Source organism: Heterodontus francisci, chromosome 2 (genome assembly GCF_036365525.1).
Source record: "Heterodontus francisci isolate sHetFra1 chromosome 2, sHetFra1.hap1, whole genome shotgun sequence".
NCBI classification, from domain to species: Eukaryota; Metazoa; Chordata; class Chondrichthyes; order Heterodontiformes; family Heterodontidae; genus Heterodontus; species Heterodontus francisci.
In genome coordinates this window covers 105,062,147-105,087,558 of record NC_090372.1, presented here as the reverse complement: position 1 = coordinate 105,087,558, position 25,412 = coordinate 105,062,147, and the positions used below count along the sequence as shown (strand labels likewise).

General features: G+C 43.5%; 1 protein-coding gene across 6 annotated transcripts in view; it reads right to left on the bottom strand.

Annotated features, from left to right (window-relative positions):
• dgkb (diacylglycerol kinase, beta) overlaps positions 1-25,412 on the bottom strand; it is a 1,110,826-nt gene that overhangs the window by 164,295 nt on the left and 921,119 nt on the right. For all 6 annotated transcript variants that reach the window (XM_068051143.1, XM_068051127.1, XM_068051112.1 and 3 more), the window contains one exon: positions 16,756-16,951. In XM_068051143.1, coding sequence (XP_067907244.1) covers positions 16,756-16,951 — 196 coding nt within the window. The remainder of the gene's footprint in view (positions 1-16,755; positions 16,952-25,412) is intronic.

Genomic DNA, 25,412 nt, shown 5'->3' with positions numbered 1-25,412 from the left:
TGTTTGCTGGTTGCCTGGTAATCGTTGGGCTGTTGCACTCTCCTGGTACTTCACTTTGGGATGAAGAATGTGTTGATGTCTTAGGTCAATTCTCACCAGTAAGAGTAATTTTTACAAAGACACTCACTCATCTTTGCTGTCGCTAGCTTCCACTTGTCTCTCAGCCTTGCTGGAATTCAAAAATGGCCGTTTTGTTTTACTGTGTGGCTGAGGACAGACCAGACTGATGTTGTTGTCTCTAGTCCTGTCCTGAAGAGACTCCCTTTTGTTCCTCAAAATTATTACCTTTTAAGGTGAATTTTACAAGGGTTGGTTTCACCCATGTGACCTCAGGTTTCCCAGCTGGGCTGCACAATGGCCTTGATGATGGCCCCATTCTGAGTTGCTGAGGGTGGTTCACACTCCATTGTGATGGAGGTTATTCATAGATGAGAAATCTGAGAAAGATCTTGTCTCATTGTTTTTGAGCATAGCTCATATCCAGGTGAGATTATTTTGTTAACAACACATGTCTCTTTAAAATTGTTCTAATTTTTTATAATGCTTCAGTTTCAATCTGTATTTTCATCCCTGCACTTCTCATGAGCATGACACCTTCCTTAAATACGGAGACCTAAACTACACATAGGTCTCACCAAAGCCCTATTCAACTGTAAGACGCTGCTTGAGTTGTTCTTTCTTCAGAGTCCTTGATACCATCGACATTGATTTTCCTGCGGCAGTGCTTCTGCTGCCACTGTCATTTTTGGACTGGGATTATGGAGAGAGTAGCTCGAATTAGGCAATGGTCGGTCCAACAGTTATCGTCTCCTGTCATGGCACGGGTGCTGTAAACATCCTTGTGGTCCTTCGCTCAGATGATATAGTCAATCAAATGCCAATGCCTGGAGCGAGGGTGCTACCATGAGGTCTTGTATTTGTCTCTCTGATGAAGTAGGGTGTTCATTATGATCAGGCCATGTTCAAGGCATTTTGTCAGAAGAAGGATGCTGTTGGTATTAGTGCTCCCAGCACCTTCCTTGCCAATCACACCTTTCCAAAGGTTTGTGTTCCTCCCAACTCTGACATTGAAGTATCTGAGCAGGATCAGCTTGTCTTCCTTGGGAATACAGGATAGCAAGTGATCAAGGCTCAAGTAGAATTCCACTTTGGCCTCATCTGTTGCTTCTTGGGTTGGGGCAGATGCGCTGACAACTGTGGTGTGCTGTTCCTGGGTTAGGGTGAGCCGGAGGGTCACGAGACAATCGTTTAATCCACAAGGGGTCTTGCTGAGGCGGTTGGCTAGTTAATTTTTTATGGCAAAGCCAACTGCGTGGAGTCGGTGCTCTTCTTCTGGTTTACTTTTCTAGAAGAAGGTGTATCCACCACCTTGTACCTTGAGCTGGCCTTCTCCTGCCCACCGCGCCTCCCTCGTCGATGCATTCACGGAGTCATATGAAAGAATGGGCCTTAAGCTAAACATTCTGAAGACAAAGGTCCTCTGCCAGCTTGCTCCCACAGTGCAACACTGATCCCCGACTTCTAAGATCCACGGTGAACCACTGGATAATGTGGATCACTTCTCATACCTTGGGAGCATCCTCTCAGCAATGGCAGACATTGATGATGAAACTCAGCATCACCTTTAGTGTGCCAGCGCAGCCTTCGGTCATCTGAGGAAAAGAGTGTTTGATGACAAAGACCTCAAACCTTGCAGCAAGTTCATGGTCTACAGGGCCGCAGTGTTACCTGCCCTCTTGTATGCATCGGAAACTTGAACACTGTACAGCAGACATCTCAAAGCCCTGGAGAGATATCACCAGTGGTGCCTCCAAGATCCTGCAAATTCAGTGGCAGGACAGGCGCTCCAATATCAATGTTCTCTCTCAGGCTCACATCGCCAGTATCGTGACACTGGTCATGGCTAGTCAGTTATGTTGGGTGGGCCGCACCATCTGCTTGTCTGACATAAGACTCTCAAAACCAGCTTTCTACTCTGAGCTCTGTCACAGCAAGAGGCTACTAGGAGGGCAGAGGAAACACTACAAGGATGTCCTTAAAGCCTCCCTGAGAAAATGTGACATCCCCATTGATTCGTGGGAATCTCTTGCCCGAGACTGCCCAAAATGGAGAAGTGTCTGCGACAGTGCCAGCCAGTTCAAATAACGTCGACATGCCCAGGTAGTGACCAAGTGCAAACAGCGAAAAGAGCGTTTGGAATTTTGAGCATCCCATTCACTCGCCTCACCAAACACCACCTGCCCCACCTGTGGCAGAGTGTGCGGATCCAGAATTGGACTATTCAGTCACCTAAGGACCGACAACCCTGGTGTGGAAGATAGTTATCCTCGTTCCAGAAGGACTGCCTATGAAGAAGTTACAATTCTAGCAAGACTTCCTTATTCTTGTACTATTCTTGTACCCTTGCAATATAGGCCAACATGCTATTTGCCTTCCTAATTATTTGCTGTGCCTGCATGCTGACTTTCTGTGTTCCTTGTATGAGAACACCCAAGTCTCTCTGTTTCACATCTTTTATAAAATATACTGCTTTTCTATTCTTACAACCAAAGTAAATAATCTCACACTTCACCACATTATACTCCATCTGTCATGTTGCCCACTCACTTAACCTGTCTATCTCTTTGCAGCCTCTTTGTGTTCTCCTCACAGCGTCCATTCTCACCTCGCTTTATCATTAGAAAACTTAGATACATTACTCTCTGTCTTTTCATCTAAGTCATTAATATAGATTGTAAATAGCTGAGGCCCCAGTACTGATTGCTGCGACACTCGACTGGTCACAGCCTGGCAACTTGAAAATGCCTCCTCTCAGCTTCCTGTTCATTAACCAAACCTCCATCCATGTGAATATATTACCCCCAAGCTCATGAGCCTTATCTTGCATATTAATCTATTGTGAAGCACCTTTTCTAATGCCTTTGCAAATTTAAGTATACTATATCTACTGGCTTGCCTTTATCTACCCTACTGGTTACCTTGTCAAAAAACTAATACATTTGACAAACATGATTTCCCTTTCGTAAAACCATGTTGACTCTGTCTGATTATACTATAATTTTTTCAGGGTATTGTTAAGATTTCCTTATAATAGATACCATCATTTTCCTGATGACTGATGTCAGGCTAACTGGCCAATAGTTTCCTGTTTTCTCTTTCCCTTCTTTCTCAAATAGCGTGTTACATTTGCTAATTTCCAGTCTGCTGGGATTGATTTAGAATCTAGGGAATTATGGAAAATCATAACCAGTGCATCCACTATCACTGCAGCTACTTCCTTTAGAACCCAAGGATGTAGGCCATCAGGTCCTGGGGATTTGTTGGATTTTAGTCCCTTAAGTTTCTCCAATACTTTTTCTCTGCTGATATTAATTACTTTAAGTTCCTCAGTCTTAGTAGCCCCTTGGTTACTCTCTATTTCTGGTATATAATTTGTGTCTTGTACTTTGAAGAGAGATGCAAAATATTTGTTCAACATCTCTCCTATGATAATTTCTCCTGTCTCTGTCTCTAAGGGACCATTTACTTTAGTTATTTTCCTCCTTTTTATATAGCTGTAAAAGCTCTTACCATCTATTTTTATAGTCCTGACTAGTTTACTCTCATGTTCAATTTTGCCCTTTTTCAACTTTTTGGTTGCTGTTTGCTGGTTTCTCAAAATCTCCCAATTCCCAAGGCTTATGACTATTCTTTGCAATATTATAAGCTTCTTCTTTTAGTCTAATACTGCCCTTAACTTCCCTAGTAAGCCAAGGATGGATTTTTCTCACTAAGTTTTTGATTATTAATGGAACTTATTTTTGTTGAAAATTTTGAATAATTTCTTTAAATGTTTCCATGCCTTTTAGTCTATTTACCCCATCAACTTTAGCCAGCTCTCCCCTCATATCTATGTAATTGGTTTTATTTAAGATTCATGTTTTGGACTTCAGTATGCCACGTTTAAACTTAACATGAAATTCAATTGTATTATGATCACTTTTTCCTTCAGGATCTTTTACTCTGAGTTTACTAATTAACCCTGCCTCTTTACACCTGCCTTTCTTACTACTGTCCTTGATTATCAGGGTTACTCCTCTTCCTTTTCTGTTGTGCATGCTGTTGCAAAATGTTAAGTACCCTGGAATATTTATTTCCCAACCTTGGTCATCTTGCAACCATGTCTCTGTAATGGCAATTAGATCAAAGCCATTTATTGCTATCTGTGTCGCTAGTTCATCTAATAATGAAGAATTGAAAGTAATTAGTATCAATAAAGAGGTAGTACTTGAAAAATTAATTGGATTGAAAGTTGATAAATCCCCTGGACCAGATGAGCTACATCCTAGAGTATTTGAGGAGGTGGCTGTAGAGATAGTGGATGCATTGCTGGATACATTGGCGGATATCTTTCAAAATTCTATAGTTTATGGAAGGGTTCCTGCAGACCTCAAAGTCATGAATGTAACCCCACTATTGAAGAAGGGAGTGAGAGAGAAATGGAGAACTACAGACCTGTTAGTTTGACGTCAATAGTAAGGAAAATTTTAGAATCCAGTATAAAGGATGAGATAACTGAACACTTGGAAAATAATGATATGATTGTGCAGAGTCAACATGGATTTGTGAAAGGGAAAGCATGTTTGACAAACCTGTTGGAGCTTTTTGAGGATGTTACTTGTTTGTTACTAGTGGGGCACCTCAAGGATCAGTGCTTGGGCCACAGCTCTTCACAATCTATATAAATGATCTGGATATGGGGACCAATTGTAATATTTCCAAATTTGCTGATCACACAAAACTAGGTGGGAATGTAAGTTGTGAGGATGCAAGAAGGTTTCAAGGGGATTTGGACAGGCTAAGTGAATGGGCAAGAACATGGCAGATGAAATATAATGTGAATAAGTGTGAAGTGATCCACAGAAAGGCATTTCTTAAATGATGAGAGGTTGGGAAATGTTGATGTCTAAAGAGACCTGGGTGTCCTTGTTTATGAGTCACTAAAAGCTGGGATGCAGGTGCAGCAAGCAATTGGAAGGCCTTTATTGCAATGGGATTTGAGCACAGGAGGAAAGATGTCTTACTGCAATTGTATAAAACCTTGGTGAGACTGCACCTGGAGCATTGTGTACAGTTTTGGTCTCCTTATCTAACGGATGGCTATCTATCCCCCTGACTATACTGTCCCCCATCACTACCACATTATTTTTCACTCGCCTCACTTGAATGCTCTCCTGCTCCATGGTGCTATGGTCAGTTTGCCATCTGCCCTACAGACCTTGTTCTCATTCACACAGGTAGCAAGAATCTCGTATCTGTTGGTTAAGTGCCAAGGGCCTCAATCAGTACATCCTGGATCCCATACCTGCCTGAATCATTGTCACACCTCCTGTACCTGGCCATTGACCAACTCTGAAGCTTAACTTAACTTAAGAGGTGTAACTGCCTCCTGAAGCAAAGTGTCCAGGTAACTCTCCCCTTCTCTGATGCCCTGCAATGTCTGCAGCTTGGACTCCAGCTCAATATCTCAGCGCCGAAGTTTCTCCGGTGCAGACACGTACCATAGATATGGTTGTTAGGGATTGCAATGCTCTGCACAAACTCGCATATGCTGCAGTTATGGCAGTTGAACTGGAATCAAATCTCACCCACCATAAACTTCCCTGCAGTTAATATTGAGGTCTCTGTTTTAATACTTGTGGTAAAGCATTCCGTGCCCTGCTATCCCTTCTAACACTTGTTAGCGATTTGCCAACTACTGGAAGTCACCTTTCACTACTTAAAACCTTTTAGAATTTTAAAAGTGTCATGCAGGCCCCCACTTGCCAAGACTGAGGCACACATTAGTTCGCCACATGAATATTAATACTTAAAATTGTGGCTGGGAAGAAAAGAGGGCCTATCAGAAGGAATTGCCAAGCCCTTGACTGGAAAGACGCTTGCCTGCTGGCAGACAGTGTTGGAACAAAGGACCCAGTCCCTGCTTCTCCAATACACAGAAGACCTGGTCAGGCCAGTTTAGTCACATGACTTGCTGGCAATTTGAATTTGAACTTGCTGAGAGAAAGAACTCAGAAAGCTGTTAGCTCCTGGACTGAGAACACCTCTCTGCACTCAGCTCACATCTCTTTCTCACTGAACTGAACACTCATTGAAGACATGCAAACTCAAAGAGAGAAAAGTCTCCTATGTGACCAAGTTTTAAGAAGAATACTGGGCCCCAATGAAAAGTAAGAGCTGTCTACAATCAAAGACTCTATGGCAAGCTATGGCGAGTCTACTACTATTGCAGGCAGGGCGTTCCACGCCCCTACTACTCTCTGAGTAAAGAAACTACCTCTGACATCTGTCCTCTATCTATCACCCCTCAACTTAAAGCTATGTCCCCTCGTGTTTGCCATCACCATCCGAGGAAAAAGGCTCTCACTATCCACCCTGTCCAACCCTCTGATTATCTTACATGTCTCTATTAAGTCACCTCTTCTCCTCCTTCTCTCTAACGAAAACAACCTCAAGTCCCTCAGCCTTTCCTCGTAAGACCTTCCCTCCATACCAGGCAACATCCTAGTAAATCTCCTCTGCACCTTTTCCAAAGCTTCCACATCTTTCCTATAATGCGGTGACCAGAACTGCACGCAATACTCCAGGTGCGGCCGCACCAGAGTTCTGTACAGCTGCAGCATGACCCCGTGGCTTCTAAACTCGATCCCCCTACTAATAAATGCTAACACACCATATGCCTTCTTAACAGCTCTATTAACCTGGGTGGCAACTTTCAGGGATTTATGTACCTGGACACCAAGATCTCTCTGCTCATCTACACTACCAAGAATCTTCCCATTAGCCCAGTATTCTGCAATCCTGTTACTCCTTCCGAAGTGAATCACCTCACACTTTTCCGCATTAAACTCCATTTGCCATCTCTCAGCCCAGCTCTGCAGCCTATCTATGTCCCTCTGTAACCTACAACATCCTTCGGAACTATCCACAACTCCACCGACCTTCGTGTCATCTGCAAATTTACTAACCCACCCTTCTACACCCTCATCCAGGTCATTTATAAAAATGACAAACAGCAGTGGCCCCAAAACAGATCCTTGCGGTACACCACTAGAAACTATACTCCAGGATGAACATTTACCATCAACCACCACTCTCTGTCTTCTTTCAGCTAGCCAATTTCTGATCCAAAGCACTAATTCACCTTCAATCCCATACTTCTGTATTTTCTGCAATAGACTACCGTGGGGAACTTTATCAAACGCCTTACTGAAATCCATATAGACCACATCCACGGCTTTACCCTCATCCACCTGTTTGGTCACCTTGTCAAAAAACTCAATAAGGTTTGTGAGGCACGACCTACCCTTCACAAAACCGTGCTGACTATCTCTAATGAACTTATTCTTTTCAAGATGATTATAAATCCTATCTCTTATAACCTTTTCCAACATTTTACCCACAACCGAAGTAAGGCTCACAGGTCTATAATTACCAGGGCTGTCTCTACTCCCCTTCTTGAACAAGAGGACAACATTTGCTATCCTCCAGTCTTCCGGCACTATTCCTGTCGACAATGACGACATAAAAATCAAGGACAAAGACTCTGCAATCTCCTCCCTGGCTTCCCAGAGAATCCTCGGATAAATCCCATCTGGCCCAAGGGACTTATCTATTTTCACACTTTCCAAAATTGCTAACACCTCCTCCTTGTGAACCTCAATCCCATCTAGCCTAGTAGTCTGTATCTCAGTATTCTCCTTGACAACATTTTCTTTCTCCACTGTAAATACTGACGAAAAATATTCATTTAACACTTCCCCTATCTCCTCCGATTCCACACACAAATTATTATAAAATATACAGTATTTATATAAAAAATATAAAATGAACACTGTCAGGATGACTTTGTGGCTCCAATCTTCATCTTTTTAAACAACTTTTCAAGTCCAATTAATACGGTGTGTGTCTGACCCAAACCAGCCTGACCCGGACCCTACCCAACCTGGACCCGAACCTGGCCCGACCCGACCCGAGCCCGAAAGCCGGACCCGGAAGAGCGACCTGACCCGCACCCGACACATGTCGTTGGGTCCCGTCGGGTTCAGGTCGGGTAGCAGGCCTTTAAAGGGGAGAGCTCAAAACACAGTGTGTTTAAAAATTAAACCTTGTTACCATAAGACCAGATGAAGACAGTAAAAGATCCCTAGACACCTTTCTCACCAGGTCGTAACAAAATCTTTAATTAGTTGATCGCTTCAGGCTCATAGGATGACCAGTGCGGATGTGCATGGAATTGTACCCCAGCATGAGACATGTGGGTAGCCACCGAAAACAAGTGTGGTGATTGCAATGTGCAAATACTCCATGCCTGTTCACTGTAATGTGGGCAGCATACCATTTTCATGTTATCTACTCATTACTATGATTTCTGTAAGCGGTCAGCTCTAACCACACTGTTGTTTAGCTCTTGCATCAGCAGGGAGCCCAAAATCAATACTTGCTAGCACTACTTACTGTACTATTCAAAGCGAGCATGTACCTCTTAAAGAGGAGCATTGTGGCTGGAGAAGGTGCTGGGAATCTTTTGTGAGCTGAACTGACCTAGGAATGACAGAAGAATAGCTGAACATGGGAGAGAGTGAGCAGCTAGGTTTTCCAGCACTGCACTGGAGGTCTTGGTGGAGAAGCTACAAAGAAAGAGAGATATTCTGTATTCGCAGAGGGCCAGGAGACCCTCCAGACACACGATGAAAAGGCAGCGGGAACAGATAGCCACCGAGGTCAATGCCAGAGGTTTAGCCCTAAGGGCCTGGATGCAGTGCGGAAAGAATTTTACACAAGTGGGTTAAGGTCATTTTCAAATGCCATATTCTACCATCTCTCCTGGAGGGCAAGGCCACAGACGGGGAAGACTGCTGCAGAAGACTTAGATGAGGATTTGGATGGGCCAGGTTACAAAAGAAGAGTTAACGTTTTAGGTCAGTGACCCTTCTTCGGAACCAGTTCTGAAGAAGGGTCACTGACCTGAAACATTAACTCTGTTTCTCTTTCCACAGATGCTGCCAGACCTGCTGAGTGGTTCCAGCATTTCTTGTTTTTATTTCAGATTTCCAGCATCCGCAGTATTTTACTTTTATTACAAAAGAAGAGTGATGGGTATGCACAATGAAATGCTTGGTGCATTGGGAAGCCTGCCAGAAAGCCAGCATTCAATGTCAAGGAGCATTGTGGAATTCCAGAACCAGATTGGCACATGGTTTTGCACAGAGCTTGGAGGCTATCCTTTCTAGCGTGAAAGTGCAGGCCAACTCCGTCAACGCACTTGTGGATCCAACCATGATACGACGTCTGATGGTCAATATCTCAGTTGCAACTGTAACACAAACGGATGCCACAAAATGTTTGTGTGCTACAATGGAATCTCAGACTAAAGTCAGGCAAGCTCAGACTGCTGCATGGCTGTGGATATAAGCGTTCAAAGCGGCTTGCAGGGTGTCACAGCGGTTCAGCAGTCTGTCCTCTGACAGTATACTAAGATTGCTGACGCTCCACCTCAGGGGATGATATTACTCATCTTCCCACCACTGCCACTCTGTCAGTGCCCTTGCTGTTGTCCATCAGGCAGCCAGCCCAGACTGCTGACACCTGTGCCAAGATGGCACAGTCTGAAGCCTAACCTTCTAGCTGCTCAAGGTTACCTGCAAGGCCATTTGCAGGCTCCCCTGCTGAAAGTCAGGAGCCTTCCACCAGCTATGCTGCAGCCACTCGGGTAGCAATGTGTAGGAGCATTAGGCCAGGCAAGGACATCTGTAAGACAGGCACTAAGGGAATGCACAGGGCAAACAGTTTAAGTTTGTATGTAATATGGAATGATTTAATTCATAAAATTTGCTTTGAAATGCTTATTTTGTGTTAGCTTTTATTTTTGCATTGCCAAGAGGACAATGAGGGTCAGTGAGAGAAGGAAGCTAAGGAATTTGGTACTGTTGGTGAATGGGGAATTGGGGTAAAGGTACTGGTATTGCAGTTGAATTAGTTCTTTATGTACAGCCCAGGCAGAAAACAGCTGTCTAGTTTGCCACCTCCCTTCCTCTTCCTCCCCTTTCACCTCCACCTCTTCCATGTCCTCCTCTTTCTCCTCCTTCTCCTTGTGCTCCAGCTCCTCAGTTTCTCACTTGATAAATGGTGGCAAGAGCGGTCCCATCATGATGGTAAGGGTATTCAGGATGCAGCAGCACACCACAAATCTTGAGACCCCTCAGTAGGGTATTGCAGAGCTCGTGCAGAGTAGTCCAGGCAGTGGAATCATTGCATCAACCTGCCAATGGTCTACTCTCTCACCTTTCTTGTGGCAGCATGGTTCTTGTTATATGCATGCTGAACATGTGTGCATGGGTTGCACATCAGAGCCTGTCTTCAGAGGATAGCCCTTGTCGGCCAGTAGCTGTGTGTCTGAAATACAGCTGGCACAGTGGACTGCTACAGAATGAAGGCATCACTGGTGCCAGGATACTGGGCATTGACCTGCATGATTCACTGCCTATGGTCATACACCAGCTAGTGCTGAAGAAGTGGAATCCCTTTTGGTTCCAGTATATGGCAGAGTTGACATGTGGTGCCCACAAAGTGATGTGCGTGCAGTCAATGGCTTCCTTCACCTTGGGGAAGCCTGCAATCTAGCGAACCAAGTGCTTGCTCCCTCTGTTTGTCTCTGGCAAGAGAGAATGAAATCAAGTTATCTATCTTTAAATAGAGAACCTCAGTACCTCCCTTATGTAGCAGTGCACAGCATACTGAGAAATGTTGCACATATTACCCGCAACAGCCTGGAAGGAGCCAGGCGCATATAAGTCCATAGCCACAGTTACCTTCACAGCCACTGTCAATGGCATTTATGCCTTGTCTCAGGTTGAAGTCTGGCTGCAGCAGTTGGCAGACTTCAGTGGTGACCTCCTTAGTGAAGTGCAGACATCTCACACACTGTTCTTCACTGAGGTTCACATCGGAAAATTGCTCTTTGAATAACATGGGCGGATTTGGCCTTCTGCTGAGAACTCTCCTCCCCCACTCCCTCTTTTAATAGCTTGCCTGCTCTATGTGGCCATTGTAAATTGCCCCTAGTGTAGGTAGGTGGTAGGGAATATGGGATTACAGTAGGGTTAGTATAAATGGGTGGTTGTTGGTCGGCACAGACTCAGTGGGCCGAAGGGCCTGTTTCAGTGCTGTATCTCTAAATAAATAAACAAACTGGTTTGTGAAGAAGTCTTGAAGTCTGCAAAAAGTACTTCAGCACCTGCTACACTACTCCCTGTAGAATTTTGAAAGTTTAAACAACTATGGAAAGTATCAAAAATGAGTAGAAGTTAACCAACAGCTAACCTGTAAGTAGTTGTGATCCCTTTAAATTGCTGTGTTGGGGACCCTTTCTGCTGCTTAACGCATGTTCACAGACCGGAAAGTTAACTCTGCTTCTCTCTCCAGTGATGCTGCCTGACCTGCTGAGTTACCCCAGCATTTTCTGCTTTGCTGCCACATACTTACCCTGCTGTGTCCCAGTGTCCTATGAAGTTGCGATCCTCTTCTTCTGCTCAAGTGTAACATTCCTTCTTGTAGGCATGCTGCCCCTGGGTGAATAATCTTAATTTTGCTAGCCCTGCGTGCAGATCCTGGGTGCCATCTGCCCTCCATGCGTCTTTCATGTTGTAGGTCTTCAGTGTCCTCATTGTCTGAGGAGGAATCCTGTTGATGTCTCTCCTCATCATGCCAGGCCTGGCCCCTATTGGGTGTGTAATTATGCAGAGCAGCAAAGAAAGGAGCTGGCCTTTTCGGCCCGTAGTACAGGGCATCACCCTATCCATACAGACATTGGAAGTGCTCTTTCAGCATGCCGATCTCCTGCTCAATGGTGGTTCTTGTAGTTCAGTGGTTGGAGTTGTATCTCTCCTCTTCAGCAGTGGTGGGATCTCTCACTGGTGTCGGAAGCCCTGTCTGCAAAGGATAGCCCGATCTCCAAGAAGACACCCCTCCATCTGAGCCAGTTCAGTGAACAGCGGTGGCAGCTGGGACTGGCGCAGGTCCCAGGTGTCATGGCAGCTGCTTGAGAAGTGGTCACAGATTTGCATGAAGCATCGCTGGTGATCACATACCAGCATCACCTAGATTGAGAGGATTCCTTTAATGGTGACATCAGCAAGTGGTAGTCTGGAGGGAGGTCTGATGGGCACATGAGTGCAGTCTATGAACATTAAAACCAATGGTTTCTCTGGCAATGGTGCCGAAACTGATGACCCACTGGGCCTGGCTGTGAGAGTCTGTCCTGAAACGGATATACTCACTGGCCCTCTGGTACAGGGCATTGGTGACCTCCCTGATACAACGGTGCACTGCTGACTGTGTGACCCCACAAAGGTCCCTGGTGGGCCCCTGAAAAGCTGCATAAGTGTCAAGCTTGGGTACCACTGCCACGATGAGGACCAAAGGCATAGGATGCCCACCGAAGCCCATCGGCTGCAGGTCATCTTTGAGCAGGGCACAGAGACATGTCACCAGCCTCTCTACATGCGCAATCGCCTCTGACACTGGTGCTCTGACATCCGATGGCATGGCATGGCAATCATAACAGTGAGCTCCCCTTGGAGCTGCTGCTCACGACCGGGGGCCTCTATGTGGATCACACCTGCCTGTTGATTTTGCCTCTAGCGCATACAGATCTTCAGGAGCAGAGGATCACACAATGTAGGATGAGCCATACCTATTTCCATGTGATAAATACTGTTGAGCCCTTCATGTATTCGAAGTTTCCTAGCAGGGTAGGGATTGGTGTTGAAGGGTACATCAGCTGCTTTCATGGATCAAATATGTGATGTGCCATGGCATTGCCCATCTTGGCTAACACTCAGAGTGGCACAGCATGACCACATCAAGATCCTATCAGCTGCATCGATTGCCCCACAATCCATATAACCTTAACGCTCCTATCCTTTCTGGCACCATCCCCACACACAGGGTGACCAGAGTGCCATTGCTCCTTCACAAACACAAACAAACACAGAGTACACTGTTTAGGGAGGGAGGGTACACAGTACCTCCCTTCATGCCTGCAGAGCTTTCCCTCCAGTAATCCCAGACTCTCTTTCTCCTCCCTTTAAAATTACAGAGCTGTGACCCCTGTAATCCCCTCCCTCCCTCCTCCCTTTAAGAATGCAGAGTGAGACCCTTGAGAACGGAACTTACCTTCTGCCGCAAAATCTTCTGCCTCCGATGACCCGCCGGCTTTTCAAAGCGTGAATGGGACGGCACGTGACGGCCGCCTGTTCAAAGTAAAATCAGGAAGTGTCCATGGAGAGGCGGGCTGCATAATCTGCAGAGTTAAGAACCATCTAACATATTCTAATTGGGGTGCTGCTGCCATGCGGCGGGGGGGGGGGAGGGGGGCCACACTGAAGTCCTCCTACTGCTGGTAATTTGAGGCAGGCCCTTCTCGATGGCGCGGGTTGAAGCGGGCCTCTCCCCGCAGAATTTTACCGGCCCCTGAGCCGCATCCTGCAGGGTAGCATTCATCTGTTCTCCAAATATTCTTTGACTGAGAGTGGCTCCTCCATCCTAATATAACCAGACATGCCTAATGATCAATGCAGTGGCTCAGCCATCTGCCAGTATTGTCTAAGTCTGCTTGCACCAGCTTCCTAGCTACGAAAGGAACTCTTGCAGGAGTTAAATCAGTCTGGTCATTTACTTGTGCACACATTGCAGCCAGTGAGCCTGATAATTACCTTGTAAATATAACTCTTTCCCATGCCTGCAAGATTCTTTCTCTAAAGGAACTGAGACTTTAATCTGGACTCGCTATACTTTATCTGTATTTGAAATATGACAAGAGAATTTGCAGCTGGCTAAATGAACAAGTTTTTATTGTTTGAGAAAACATTAAAAGCCTTTTTGATCCAGAAGCTACCATTATAGTTTGAATGACTCTCCCAGGCAATCATAGAGGTGCTTCAAATAGAAAATGTGGCATACCTCTCAACCTGCAAACTTGAAAATTAGAGGCAGGGCCTAACTTTCAGTGATAAATTGGTGAAATCAGGGACATTGTGGGCTGGATTTTACCAAGCCCTTGACTTTGGCTCCATGGCAGGCGGGGCTGAAATATGGGGCTGGCAGTGGTCCGCCACGGAGGCCAACGCCCCGGGTGGGCCCAGCCCGCTCCTCCCAGCGGCGGCGAAGCTCCATAGTGGCCGCCCCGCTACTGGACGACAAGACCTGGATTTCAATATTTAAATTAATGACATGCATAATTTTAAATGAATTTACCTACAATCTTTCGGGCCCGCCGCAATATTCGGCATGGAGGCCGGCACTCCCACGCCATCAATTCCCCTTCTGGGGAAAGCCGGCGTGATGCCAGTGAGGAGGTGGGAGGAGTTAAGAGTTTTAGTGTTGGGTTGGGGGGACGGTGTCATATAAACGGAATCGATGTGGGGATGGTGGGAAGGGGTGAACTTCAAACTTTGTGTAGTCTGGCAGGGGGAAGGTCAGATTTAAAAGGTAAATGTTTTATTGGGGGGGAGGAAAGGAAAATAGATAATGTCATTGTGATTGGGGGTGGGAAAGGGGCATTAGAAATTTATTTAATAAATTTTGGGGGGGTGTACCTTTAAAAATTCAAATTGACCGGCAAGGCTGGCTGCGTTTCAAAAAGGGTGTCAGTGCCTGTGCACAGACAGCTGACGCCATTGTCGGGGTTGGAGAGCCCACCCCCTCCACGTGATATGGGTCGGGGGGGTTGGGGGGGCCGCCCCAGCTATTTCATTGAGCTGCCGCATGTGAGAGCACAGTGGCTCTTTGACGTGTGGCCCAGACATGTGGGCTGCCATCTTATGAGCTCACCACCGAGATCAGCAATGGGTTCTTAAAACCCAGCCCTCTATGTGCAGCAATATCAATATTCAAATAATCTATTGTTTTCATGATGCAAAAGTTACATGCCAATGGAAGGAATACAGTGGAAACAAGCATTGTGCCATTTCGTGACTGGGAAGGATCCATGATATTCAACACAAATTTTGAATCCAGGAGCTGGCATCATCCAGAGATCAAGGTAGAGTTGATGTGCGCATATATATATTTAATTGGCCTTGAACACAAGATGGCTTCAATCAGAACATGGCCACTTTCAAAACTTTGCATCAAAGTCACAAAGCTGTTGAGGCCAAATCATTAAATATATTCAAGAAAAAGAGAGATCTAGTTCTTGGGGCTAAAGGGGTCAAGGGATACGGGGAGAAAGCGGGAACAGGTTATTGAGTTTGGATGATCACCCATGATCGTACTGAATGGCAGAGCAGGCTTGAAGGACCGATTGGCCTACTCCTGCTCCTATTTCTCTATGTTTCTATAAAACTTGAAGAAAAGATCACTATTGAACTAAAACAGCACACAGGGCAGATTGTGCAGTATGAAAACAGAACTGTAAGAGCCAATAAGCAACATGTTGAAGTTTATTTAATCTTGGGGATAATAACATTTCCTCCAGTGAAAGGAGGAAAAGAATCAAGGAAGAAAAGAAACTTATGGACTACTTGTAACTTTATTGCTGGACATAAAATCGGTAATACCGAACTGGCAGCCCAATAGAAAAATTGGGCAAGGTGTAAAATGAGTGACTGATTTGTTCTCACCCATTTTTCACCCGATGGTACAAGTTAAAATTACTCCCATAGAGTAAGGGAAACAAGGCCTCTAGTGTGATATTCTGAGTAGATGACTGGGGCAACAACACTTTATTAGTTCAAAGAATATGAGGATAGTGTTTGCAAGTGATCTTTCCATAAGAAATGATAGAAGTTACCATTTGTATGTGGAAGCGGAATAAATGAGGAGCAGCAAGGTTGTTTTTCCCTCATAGGAAAGTCTACCAAATCAATTTTTACTTGTCTGATGTCTGAGGAATGAGAGTGTGTGTGTGTTTAGATTTGAAGCTTGCACATATCAAGTAGGAAATCATATTGGAAAGATAAATGCAAATAAATCACTAACATAGTACTATGGGTTAATGTGTAGGGTGTACATTCACTAATCAACTTTATCCTGTTTCCAGTTCCAGGTCCACACATAAAGCAGAAACAATACTGACAGCTTAGTGGTTAAGATTGCAAACTGTACCTTATCTTAATTCAATTTTACTTGTATGGCGGTGAACTGAAAGAAGCAGGATTCTTGGCTCTCCTGAGAATTGTGGACCTAATTCTAAAGTGGAAGTTTAACTGCTTGTTGAAGATGAACATCAAAATCTTGAAAACTCCAGAGAGGCAAAAAGCAATGTATTTTAACAAATACTTCTTTCTGGATTAAACTCAAACTTTTGACAATGAACTGACCTCTCGATGAACATTTTTATTTATAGAGGCGCTGTTGGCATTCAAGAAACATTTCTGCTTTTTGTTCATCTTTTAATTCATGTCACACCTGCACAAATGAGATTCTGCACATATTTAATGCAAAATATTACAACAGTGTTGCAGAAATTGGCAAAACTGTTGACTATTCTCAGAATAAATAAGGAGTCCTGAAAATGCATTAGATTTCACAAAGTATAAATGTCTTCTTCTCAAAGGGTGAAATAATAGAGTTTCAGCGTTGATAATCAAAATTGGAAAACATTTTCGCATGTGAGTCTCACAAGTAAGGTAATCTGATTTGTGAATTGATATTAGAATTAGTATCTAACGTTGTCATGATTAACTAATAGACTATTTCCAGACTGCTTCCTACCTTGAGCACAGAATTTCAGCTCTTTGGCATCTATAACTGTTGCCCGTTTATCTGGCACCTTTTTACTGGCTCGATGATAACTTCGTCTTTTTTTGCTCTCTCCCCAAAGGTTTGATCCACCATGTATGCTTGGTATATTCAAAACAGCTATGCCTTCCAAAGGCATATTGCTCAAGTCCAGCAAAATTCCATTGCACTGGAAAGAGGAATCACAATAAGAAAAAAACAATTACTATATTTGAATGAAGATAAGCTACCATTTGCAAGTTTAACCACAAGAATTCCTGTTTAGACCAGATTTTAACTCCCAGTCAGTAGGCACGTGGTGGGGGCTGGCGGGAAGCCAAGGAGGATGGCAAACAATCTGGCCTCCACTGCATGAGCTGTTAACTCCCAGACCCCAGCTGCTTGGACCCCATTAGTCTCCCGCTCGAACATCTTTCTTTACACAGAGCTTTCCAAATGATTACTGATACTATCGACATAACACATTTGTCTGTATTTGAGCTTCAGTCCTAATTAAGTAATTTATTGGTCCATGGCTGTTGTTGATGGACTACTCCACTGCAAAATCATGTGATAGGATATAGGTTACTACAATGGGGACACTGATCTCGGGTGGTGTGCAAAATAGTTGATAGAGAGTTGACAGTCTATTGATTTAAATTGAAAAGGAAGTCCAGCGTGGTGTCAAATGGGAGAGTGATTTGCACCTGTTTTGCACTGATGTCCAAGACCAATTTCATCCCCACAATTTCTAAAGCAGCAAGTTATAAATCTCAATTAGGTCATCGGGAGAGATATCAAGGTGCAAGACTTCCTCTGTGTGCAACTGGAGCAAAATTGCTAATTCACTTATAAAGAACACGCTCACAATTTCACTTAATCTAGCACCCTGGCTCCACCTCCCATTGGATCCCTGGTACTATATTGTAGTCTTAACGCTATGTAAAGATAAATATACCAGTTATGGACAGTTATCATAAGCATTTTGCTCTGAATTATGACGCAGGGAAACATACTACCTATACTAAAAAAAAGGGACATCAAAAATGCCAAGATTATATTTATACATTATTTGTCTTTGTTTATAAAAGGAGACAGTGGGGGAAGAAACCTTCCACAGGGTAGGACAGGGGGGTCTTTTCATGGAGGGTGGGTTCTCCTGCTTGTATCCTATAACATTAAGCTGTGGAAATCCTAGAAAATTTGCATAAATAGCACTTAGATTATTTCACCTGGGTTTCTGTGGCTCTTCCATTGAGGCAATATAGTGGATTGCTGGCAGAATACCTATGAAAATTCACCCAAGAGTGACCTTTTTTGAACCTTTTAATTTGGAATATATATGAAAATGCCACAAAATTGCTCTTTCCTATTTCCTATCTGTTCTACAATCCTAAGGAATGCTGTTTCAGTTCCATCACTTGATTGGACTTTGTGTGCCTAATAGCTGGATAGTAAGCTCTCAGGGCCTGAAATTCTGATTGACCTGATGTTCTGATAACTGAAATGTGGTGAAGCAAGTGGGCCGTAAACCCAGCAATATTGGGTGACCCAAACGCCATGAGAAACTTTGAGAGCAGGATAATTTATATCTTTGTAAGCAGCAATCATAATTTGCAGTAATTTGTTTTAGAGGAAAGTTGACTCCGTAGCTGCTCTACTAGGTGACCCCAAAACCCTACCCAGGCTGAAGCTGAAAACAAGTAAAGTAATCTTCAGCTCCAAAGGGAGCCTTTAGTGGTGCATTTTAAGGTAATTGATTCCCCTCACTTTTACATATGTAAGAAATGGGGCCTTTCCTGGAGATGGCATGGAACTTACATCAGCTTAGCTGACATGTGCTCATTTAAGACTGCCACGGGTGTTCTGTGCTTGTTCCTGGGGGGCGGGGGCAGGAGTGCAAGACTCAATCATTCCATTTCCCTCTCTCCCAACACTGGAATTTAAAACAACACCAAGAAGGAGAGTTTCTCTCCAGAACTGACTTTGGCCCGAAATTCCTACCACCCTCAGACAATCTGTCGGAGTTGTGTCAATCAGAATTCTAGGCTCTAGATCTCTTGAAGTATGATGCATTGTAATTGTTCCTGAATTAATTAATTCATTTCTGAATCTTTATAACTGTAATTAAAGTGAACACGCTGTGTTTAATCTTTAAGTGAAGGGTAATCCTGCTAAATAGAAGATCCACAGGGGTTCTTAAATTTGCTTTGCTTTACAGCTGAGGAGCTGAGGCCAGCTGTAGCTGAGAAGGACAGGTGCAGAGAATAGCATTTCATGATTTACAATACCACACTCAATGGGGTGACACTGCAAGAATGATAAAGACTAAGAAAAAACGATTAGATTTTTCTACTGCTCAGTTAGCAGAAAGTAGGTTTCAAATTTCTAGCAGAGAAGAGTCAACCTTTCTCTGACCTGGAATCACTGTGTAATTCAGTTCCTGCCTACAAAGATTAAAGTTGCACTTCAAGAGTATGTGTACATTCATAGAATCATAGAAAGTTTACAGCACAGAAAGAGGCCATTTGGCCCATTGTGGTTGCGCCGACCGAAAAACAAGCCACCCAGTCTAATCCCACCTTCCAGCATTTGGTCCGTAGCCTTGCAGGTTATGCACTTGAGGTGCATATCTAGACAACTTTAAATGAGTTGCGGGTTTCTGCCTCTACTACCCTTTTAGGCAATGAGTTCCAGACCATCACCAGCCTCTGGGTGAAATTAAATGTTACTCATTTCCCCTCTAATCTTTCTATCAATCACTTTAAATCTATGCCCCCTAGTCACTGACCTCTCTGCGAAGGTAAACAGGCCTTTTCATCCACTTATATTCAGGCCCTCACAATTCTGTACATTTCAATCAGATCTCCCCTCAGCCTTCTTTGTTCCAAGGAGAACAACCCCAGCCTAACCAAACTTTCCGCATAGCTGCATTTTTTCAGTCCTGGCAACATCCTTGTAAATCTCCTCTGTACCCTCCCCAGTGCATTTTCATTTCATTCTGTAGTGAGGTGACCAGAACTACACACAGTACTCAAGTTGTGGCCGAACCAATGATTTATACAGTTCCAGCATAACCTCCCCTGCTCTTATATTCTATACCTCGGCTAATAAAAGAAAGGATTCCATATAACTTCTTAACCACCTTATCGACCTGTCCTGCTACCTTCAGGGATCTGAGGGCATTCACTCCAAGGTCCCTCACTTCCTCTACACCTCTCAGTATTTTCCCATTAATCATGTATTCCTTTGCCTTGTTTGTCCTCCCCAAATGCATCACCTCACACTTCTCCAAGTTGAATTTCATTTGACACTTTTCTGCTCACCTGACCAGACCATCGATATCTCCCTGCAGCCAATGGCTATCCTCCTCTCTATCTACCACACGGCCAATCTTTGTGTCATCTGCAAACTTCTTGATCATGCTCCCTACATTTACATCCAAATCATTAATATACACCACAAAAAGCAGGGGACCCAGTACTGAGCCCTGCGGAATGCAACTGGAAACAGCGCTGCAGTCACAAAAACACCCATCAACAATTACCCTTTGCTTCCTGCCACTGAGCCAATTTCATATCCACCTTGTTACATTTCCCTGGATCCCATGGGCTTTTATTTTTTTAACCAGTCTGCTATGTGGGACCTTGTCAAAAGCCTTGCTAAAATCCATGTAGACCACATCAACTGCACTACCCTCATCAATCTTCCTTGCTACTTCTTCAAAAAAATTGATGAAGTAGGTCAGGCAAGATCTTCCCTGAACAAATCCATGCTGACTATTCTTGATTAATCTGTGCCCTTCTAAGTGACAGTTTATCCTGTCTCTCAGAATTAATTCTAATAATTTGCCCACTACTGAGGTTAGATTGACTGGCCTGTAATTATTCGGTCTATCTCTCACTCCCTTTTTAAACAAGGGTACAACGTTAGCAATCCTCCAATCCTCCAGTACCACACCACAAAGCACAAGTCAGGAGTGTGATGGAATACTCTCCACTTGCTTGGATGGGTGCAGCCCCAACAACACTCAAGAAGCTCGACACCATCCAGGACAAAACAGCCCGCTTGATTGGCACCCCATTCACAAACATTCACTCCCTCCACCACCGACGCACAGTGGCAGCGGTGTGTACCATCTATAAGATGCACTGCAGCAACGCACCAAGGCTCCTTCGAGAGCATCTTCCAGACTCGTGACCTCTACCACCTAAAAGGACCAAGGGCAGCAGGTGCATGGGAACACCACCACCTGCAAGTTCCCCACACACCATCCTGACTTGGAACTATATCACCTTTCCTTCACTGTCACTGGGTCAAAATCCTGGAACTCTCCTATTAACAGCAATATAGGTGTACCTACCCCACATGGACTGCAGCAGTTCAAGAAGGCAGCTTACCACCACCTTCTCAAAAGGGCAGTTAGGGATGGGCAATGAATGCTGGCCTAGCCAGCAATGCCCACATCCCATGGACAAATAAAAAAAAACTAGTAAAAAACCTGCATCCAGTAACGACTGGAAAAAGATTGTCAGACCTTCTGCTATTTCCTTTTTTGCTTCTTTTAACAGTGTTACGACTGACCACTCCAGTAAAAGCCCCCAATCAAAATATACGATTTTGGTTGTGGTGGGAGAAACATACTGTTAATTCAATCCCGTCGCTCCACAGATCGCCTAACATATCATTTTAAACTTTCCAAATTAAAGAAAGACCCAGCCAAATTGTACCATCTATTAACCCCCGAATGAGGCTAACCAAACCAGGTGTCTTTAAATCAACAAATTAACTCTTTAATTAGAAGAACTAAATTCTTAAACACTATGAAGATATAAACAACATTTAAAATAGAAAAAAAATTAGAGTCCTTGAAAATTTACAGTCCAATGTTGCTTGAAGTCTTCACAGCCATCCTATGGGGAAAAAAGGTTCTTCCACAGTAGAACAGTCCCTGGTCTAATTCTAGCAGTAAGTGTTGCTTTCCTTCTCCTTTTCAACAATTAACAACTTGCAAACACTTTCAATAGAATCAATCTGACTTTAGAGTTTTTGAGGGATAAAAGATTGTCACAATCTAACTTCCCTTCCTTCAGTTTAAATTATGAGAGATTTCCGTTCTGGCTTGACTTTATTTTAGAATTTTGAGAGGCAATAATAATTAAACAGACTAAAATTCTCTTCCTTCAGTTTAAATGGCTGAGAGTTTCTTTTTCAAGTGCTAACACCAGCTGTCTGTCTGTGTTCTATTAGAACAAACTGTTTTCAACTAAAAAGCCAGTTCAAAATTGAATTGTAACAAATGTATCGCTTGATACTCACTCCAAGTGGCTATATCCATGGTAACGAGAATGCACCCTTTGAATTGCAGTCTCCAAATGGTTGTATCCAAGGCAACAAAAATGCATTTTCTCTAACTCCTGATGCTTGCTGGTTCTTAAAGCAGTACTGATCCTTTGCAAGCCTTAATGGCAAACTGAATATTCCCAGAAAAACAATTACTACAGGATCATGACAACAGCCTGGGGAAGATTTCATTCAGCCCTGGTGATTTATTAACTTTCAAGGATGGTAATGCCATTAATACAAACTCTCTTCCTATGTTTATCACATCTAATACGTCACACCCCTCTTCCTTAACTACAATATCTGCATTGTCCTCTTTTTTGTGAAGACAGATGCAAAGTATTCATTAAGAACAATACCAGCATTTTCCACCCTTACACATAGGTTACCTCTTTGGTCTTTATGGACTTCTCAAATAGAAGGAATGAATTCAACCAGAAGTTGATATCTTGAACTAAATTTTTGTCCTCGTCACATGGGTGGTAATCAGGCAGAGCAGATCTCCCGTCTGCTATAGTGTTATGAACACTTAACTTTGTAACTTGATTATGTTTTAAAACCTGTGATTTTCAAAGGTGGAGTCTGAGAAAACGGTAACCTCACATCCACTCTGCTTAAGGACAAGACAGAAATCTTGGTTATCAGGACAACATGAAACAAAGATCAAAGACTTATTTTTTGAAAAGCAGAGACTGCAGGATGTAGCACCTGAAGAACAATAGGTTTCAACCTCCCAGACTTTTGGATCATAAACAAAGGGTCAGTGATTCTAAAGATGCAAATGTACCAGACAGCTGTTAACACCTGGGAACAATGGAAGGCCCGAGTGCTCAGCTGAAACCGCACTTTTGGTCTTTGAACATTAGAAGAGGACAATAAGCTATTGATGTTTGATTCCAGATAAATTTAACAGATTTTCTGAAGGCAGACAGGCTATAAGAAAGGAAACGAGCGGTTGCAGCCTCAAAGGAGAGAGGGAAAACTTGCTGTCAGAGGGGCGGCACAATGGTGCAGTGGTTAGCACCGCAGCTTCACAGCTCCAGGGACCCGGGTTCGATTCTGGGTACTGTCTGTGTGGAGTTTGCAAGTTCTCCCTGTGACCGTGTGGGTTTTCGCCGGGTGCTCCGGTTTCCTCCCACAGCCAAAGACTTGCAGGTGATAGGTAAATTGGCCATTGTAAATTGCCGCTAGTGTAGGTAGGTGGTAGGGAATATGGGATTACTGTAGGGTTAGTATAAATGGGTGGTTGTTGGTCGGCACAGACTTGGTGGGCCGAAGGGCCTGTTTCAGTGCTGTATCTCTAAATAAAATAAAAGAAGACTGATATGGCGAAAGGTTGCGAAGACTTGAAACTGTTTTGTAAGTTGAGGTTTGCAGAGAAGTAAAAGCCTTATTCACGGATGTCTAGGCCAAAAGTGCTCGGCGAAGTGTACGAAGAGGACATTGACTTTGAGAAAGTTTTGGAGATCCAACCTTTTGAAACTGGGGGGAGTTTGGGACTTTTAACTGTAAAGATTTTGTTATTAAAGAGGACTGTGTGACGTATAAGTGTGGTGTGATGTTTTCAAGTATTTTAATAAGTAAAGAATATATCTTTTTTTGTAATTTGGGGTGTCAGCTACTTACAAAGTACTATTTAGTTAATGGGGATTTCTTTTAGATTAGTTGTTATAATAAAAGTCTTGGAACGTGTAATCTTGTCGTGTCATTCTTTAAATTGGTCTGGGGGTTCATATCTCATATTTTAACGGTAGTGGTCTCACTGACGTTGTAACATATGGAACCTACCTAATTTTCATTTTGATTTAAATGGAGTGAAAATCTGTTGGGTTCAATGACAGCTGTGCTACTCACTCCTTAAGGTTACCATCCATGTAATGAAAATGAAATGTTAGCCAATTGTTTTCACTCTGCATGACTAGTGAGGCTATATTTAGAGAGTAATCAAACAAATATAAATGACATTGTTTGTAATTTAGTGTGGAGAGACAGATTTTTTTTTGATGAAAAGAAAACGAGGGTGGAGGCATGATTCAGTTGTCCAAATGCTCAGAGGCATAGATAATGTTGGTATTGCCATTAATGTTCTTCTAGTTTCTGCAAAACTGCTCACCGCTGCCCAACCCTAGGTCTAAGACTTCATCACCTTGAAGCTTACCTTCTTTAATGCTCTCATAGCCAACTTCTCAAACTCAACTGTCCGTAAATTACAACTCATCCAACATGTCCAGTCTTTACCCTAGTTCCAAAGACCCATCATCCCTGTCCCCTTCAAACGCCATTGGCTCCCTGTGTCCCAATAAAATGACTTCAGAATTCTCATCCTTACTTTCAACTCATTCCATGGTGCTACCCGACATTTACAATCTCCTCCAGTCTACATCCTCACATGAACCTTGTGCTTCTCTAACATAAGGCTACTCCCTGTGCCCTGCTTACCTTCACTATCACTGGTGGCCACTCATTCAACAACTATATTACTCTGGAGCTCCCTGCCTAGTTCCGCCAGGCTTGCCACCACATCCGCTGCCTTCATAGCCCACCTTCATAATCTTTCCTTTACAACCTCTCTTCTCCAAACCTCTTCCACAATCCTAACCCTTTCCATTTTCTATTCCCCTCCCTGGTCAACACTTACCCTTTCTCCTCATTTATGTAAAGGACTTCAGGTATCCTCCCTGTATATAAGTGCTATACAACTTCAAGTTGTTTTTGTCCTGCATGATGTAATTTTTCAATTTGATTTAAAAAAAATATGATTTTGAAAATACCAAATGAACTATAGAATAAAGAAGCCTATATTAGATTAATACGCTCTTCTCTGGAAAGAGGAGATTGCTTTGAGGTAAGAAATTGAACAGAAAGTTTGATGAATAGAACTGTACACACTCTGAAACTAATTCAGTTTCATATATTTAGGACGGGCAAAGGCAATGGCTCATGGGAACACAAACACACCAACAGTGTCATTGTTTGCTGTTGCTTTGAGAGGTTCGGGATCAAAAGCTATCAGACTTTGTTGGCAAGTACTCTGCCAGCCTCAAGCATGTGCAGGATTTATACAGTGCTGGCACTGGGGGTAAGTGCCACTGCAATGCCAAATTGTAAGGGAATGCCTCCAAATCAATTTAATAGGAAAGTAAGAACGGGGGAAGTAATCTAATTGCTGTCAACTTCCACTCTTGTGTAGTAAAGGGGAATATAAAGGAGGCACAGATGTACTGCACAGCTACTGAAGGAAGGGTTGTTGACACACGTCACAGGAAGAAGGCAACGGGGGACAATGTTTTGGAATCAAAATATATCAT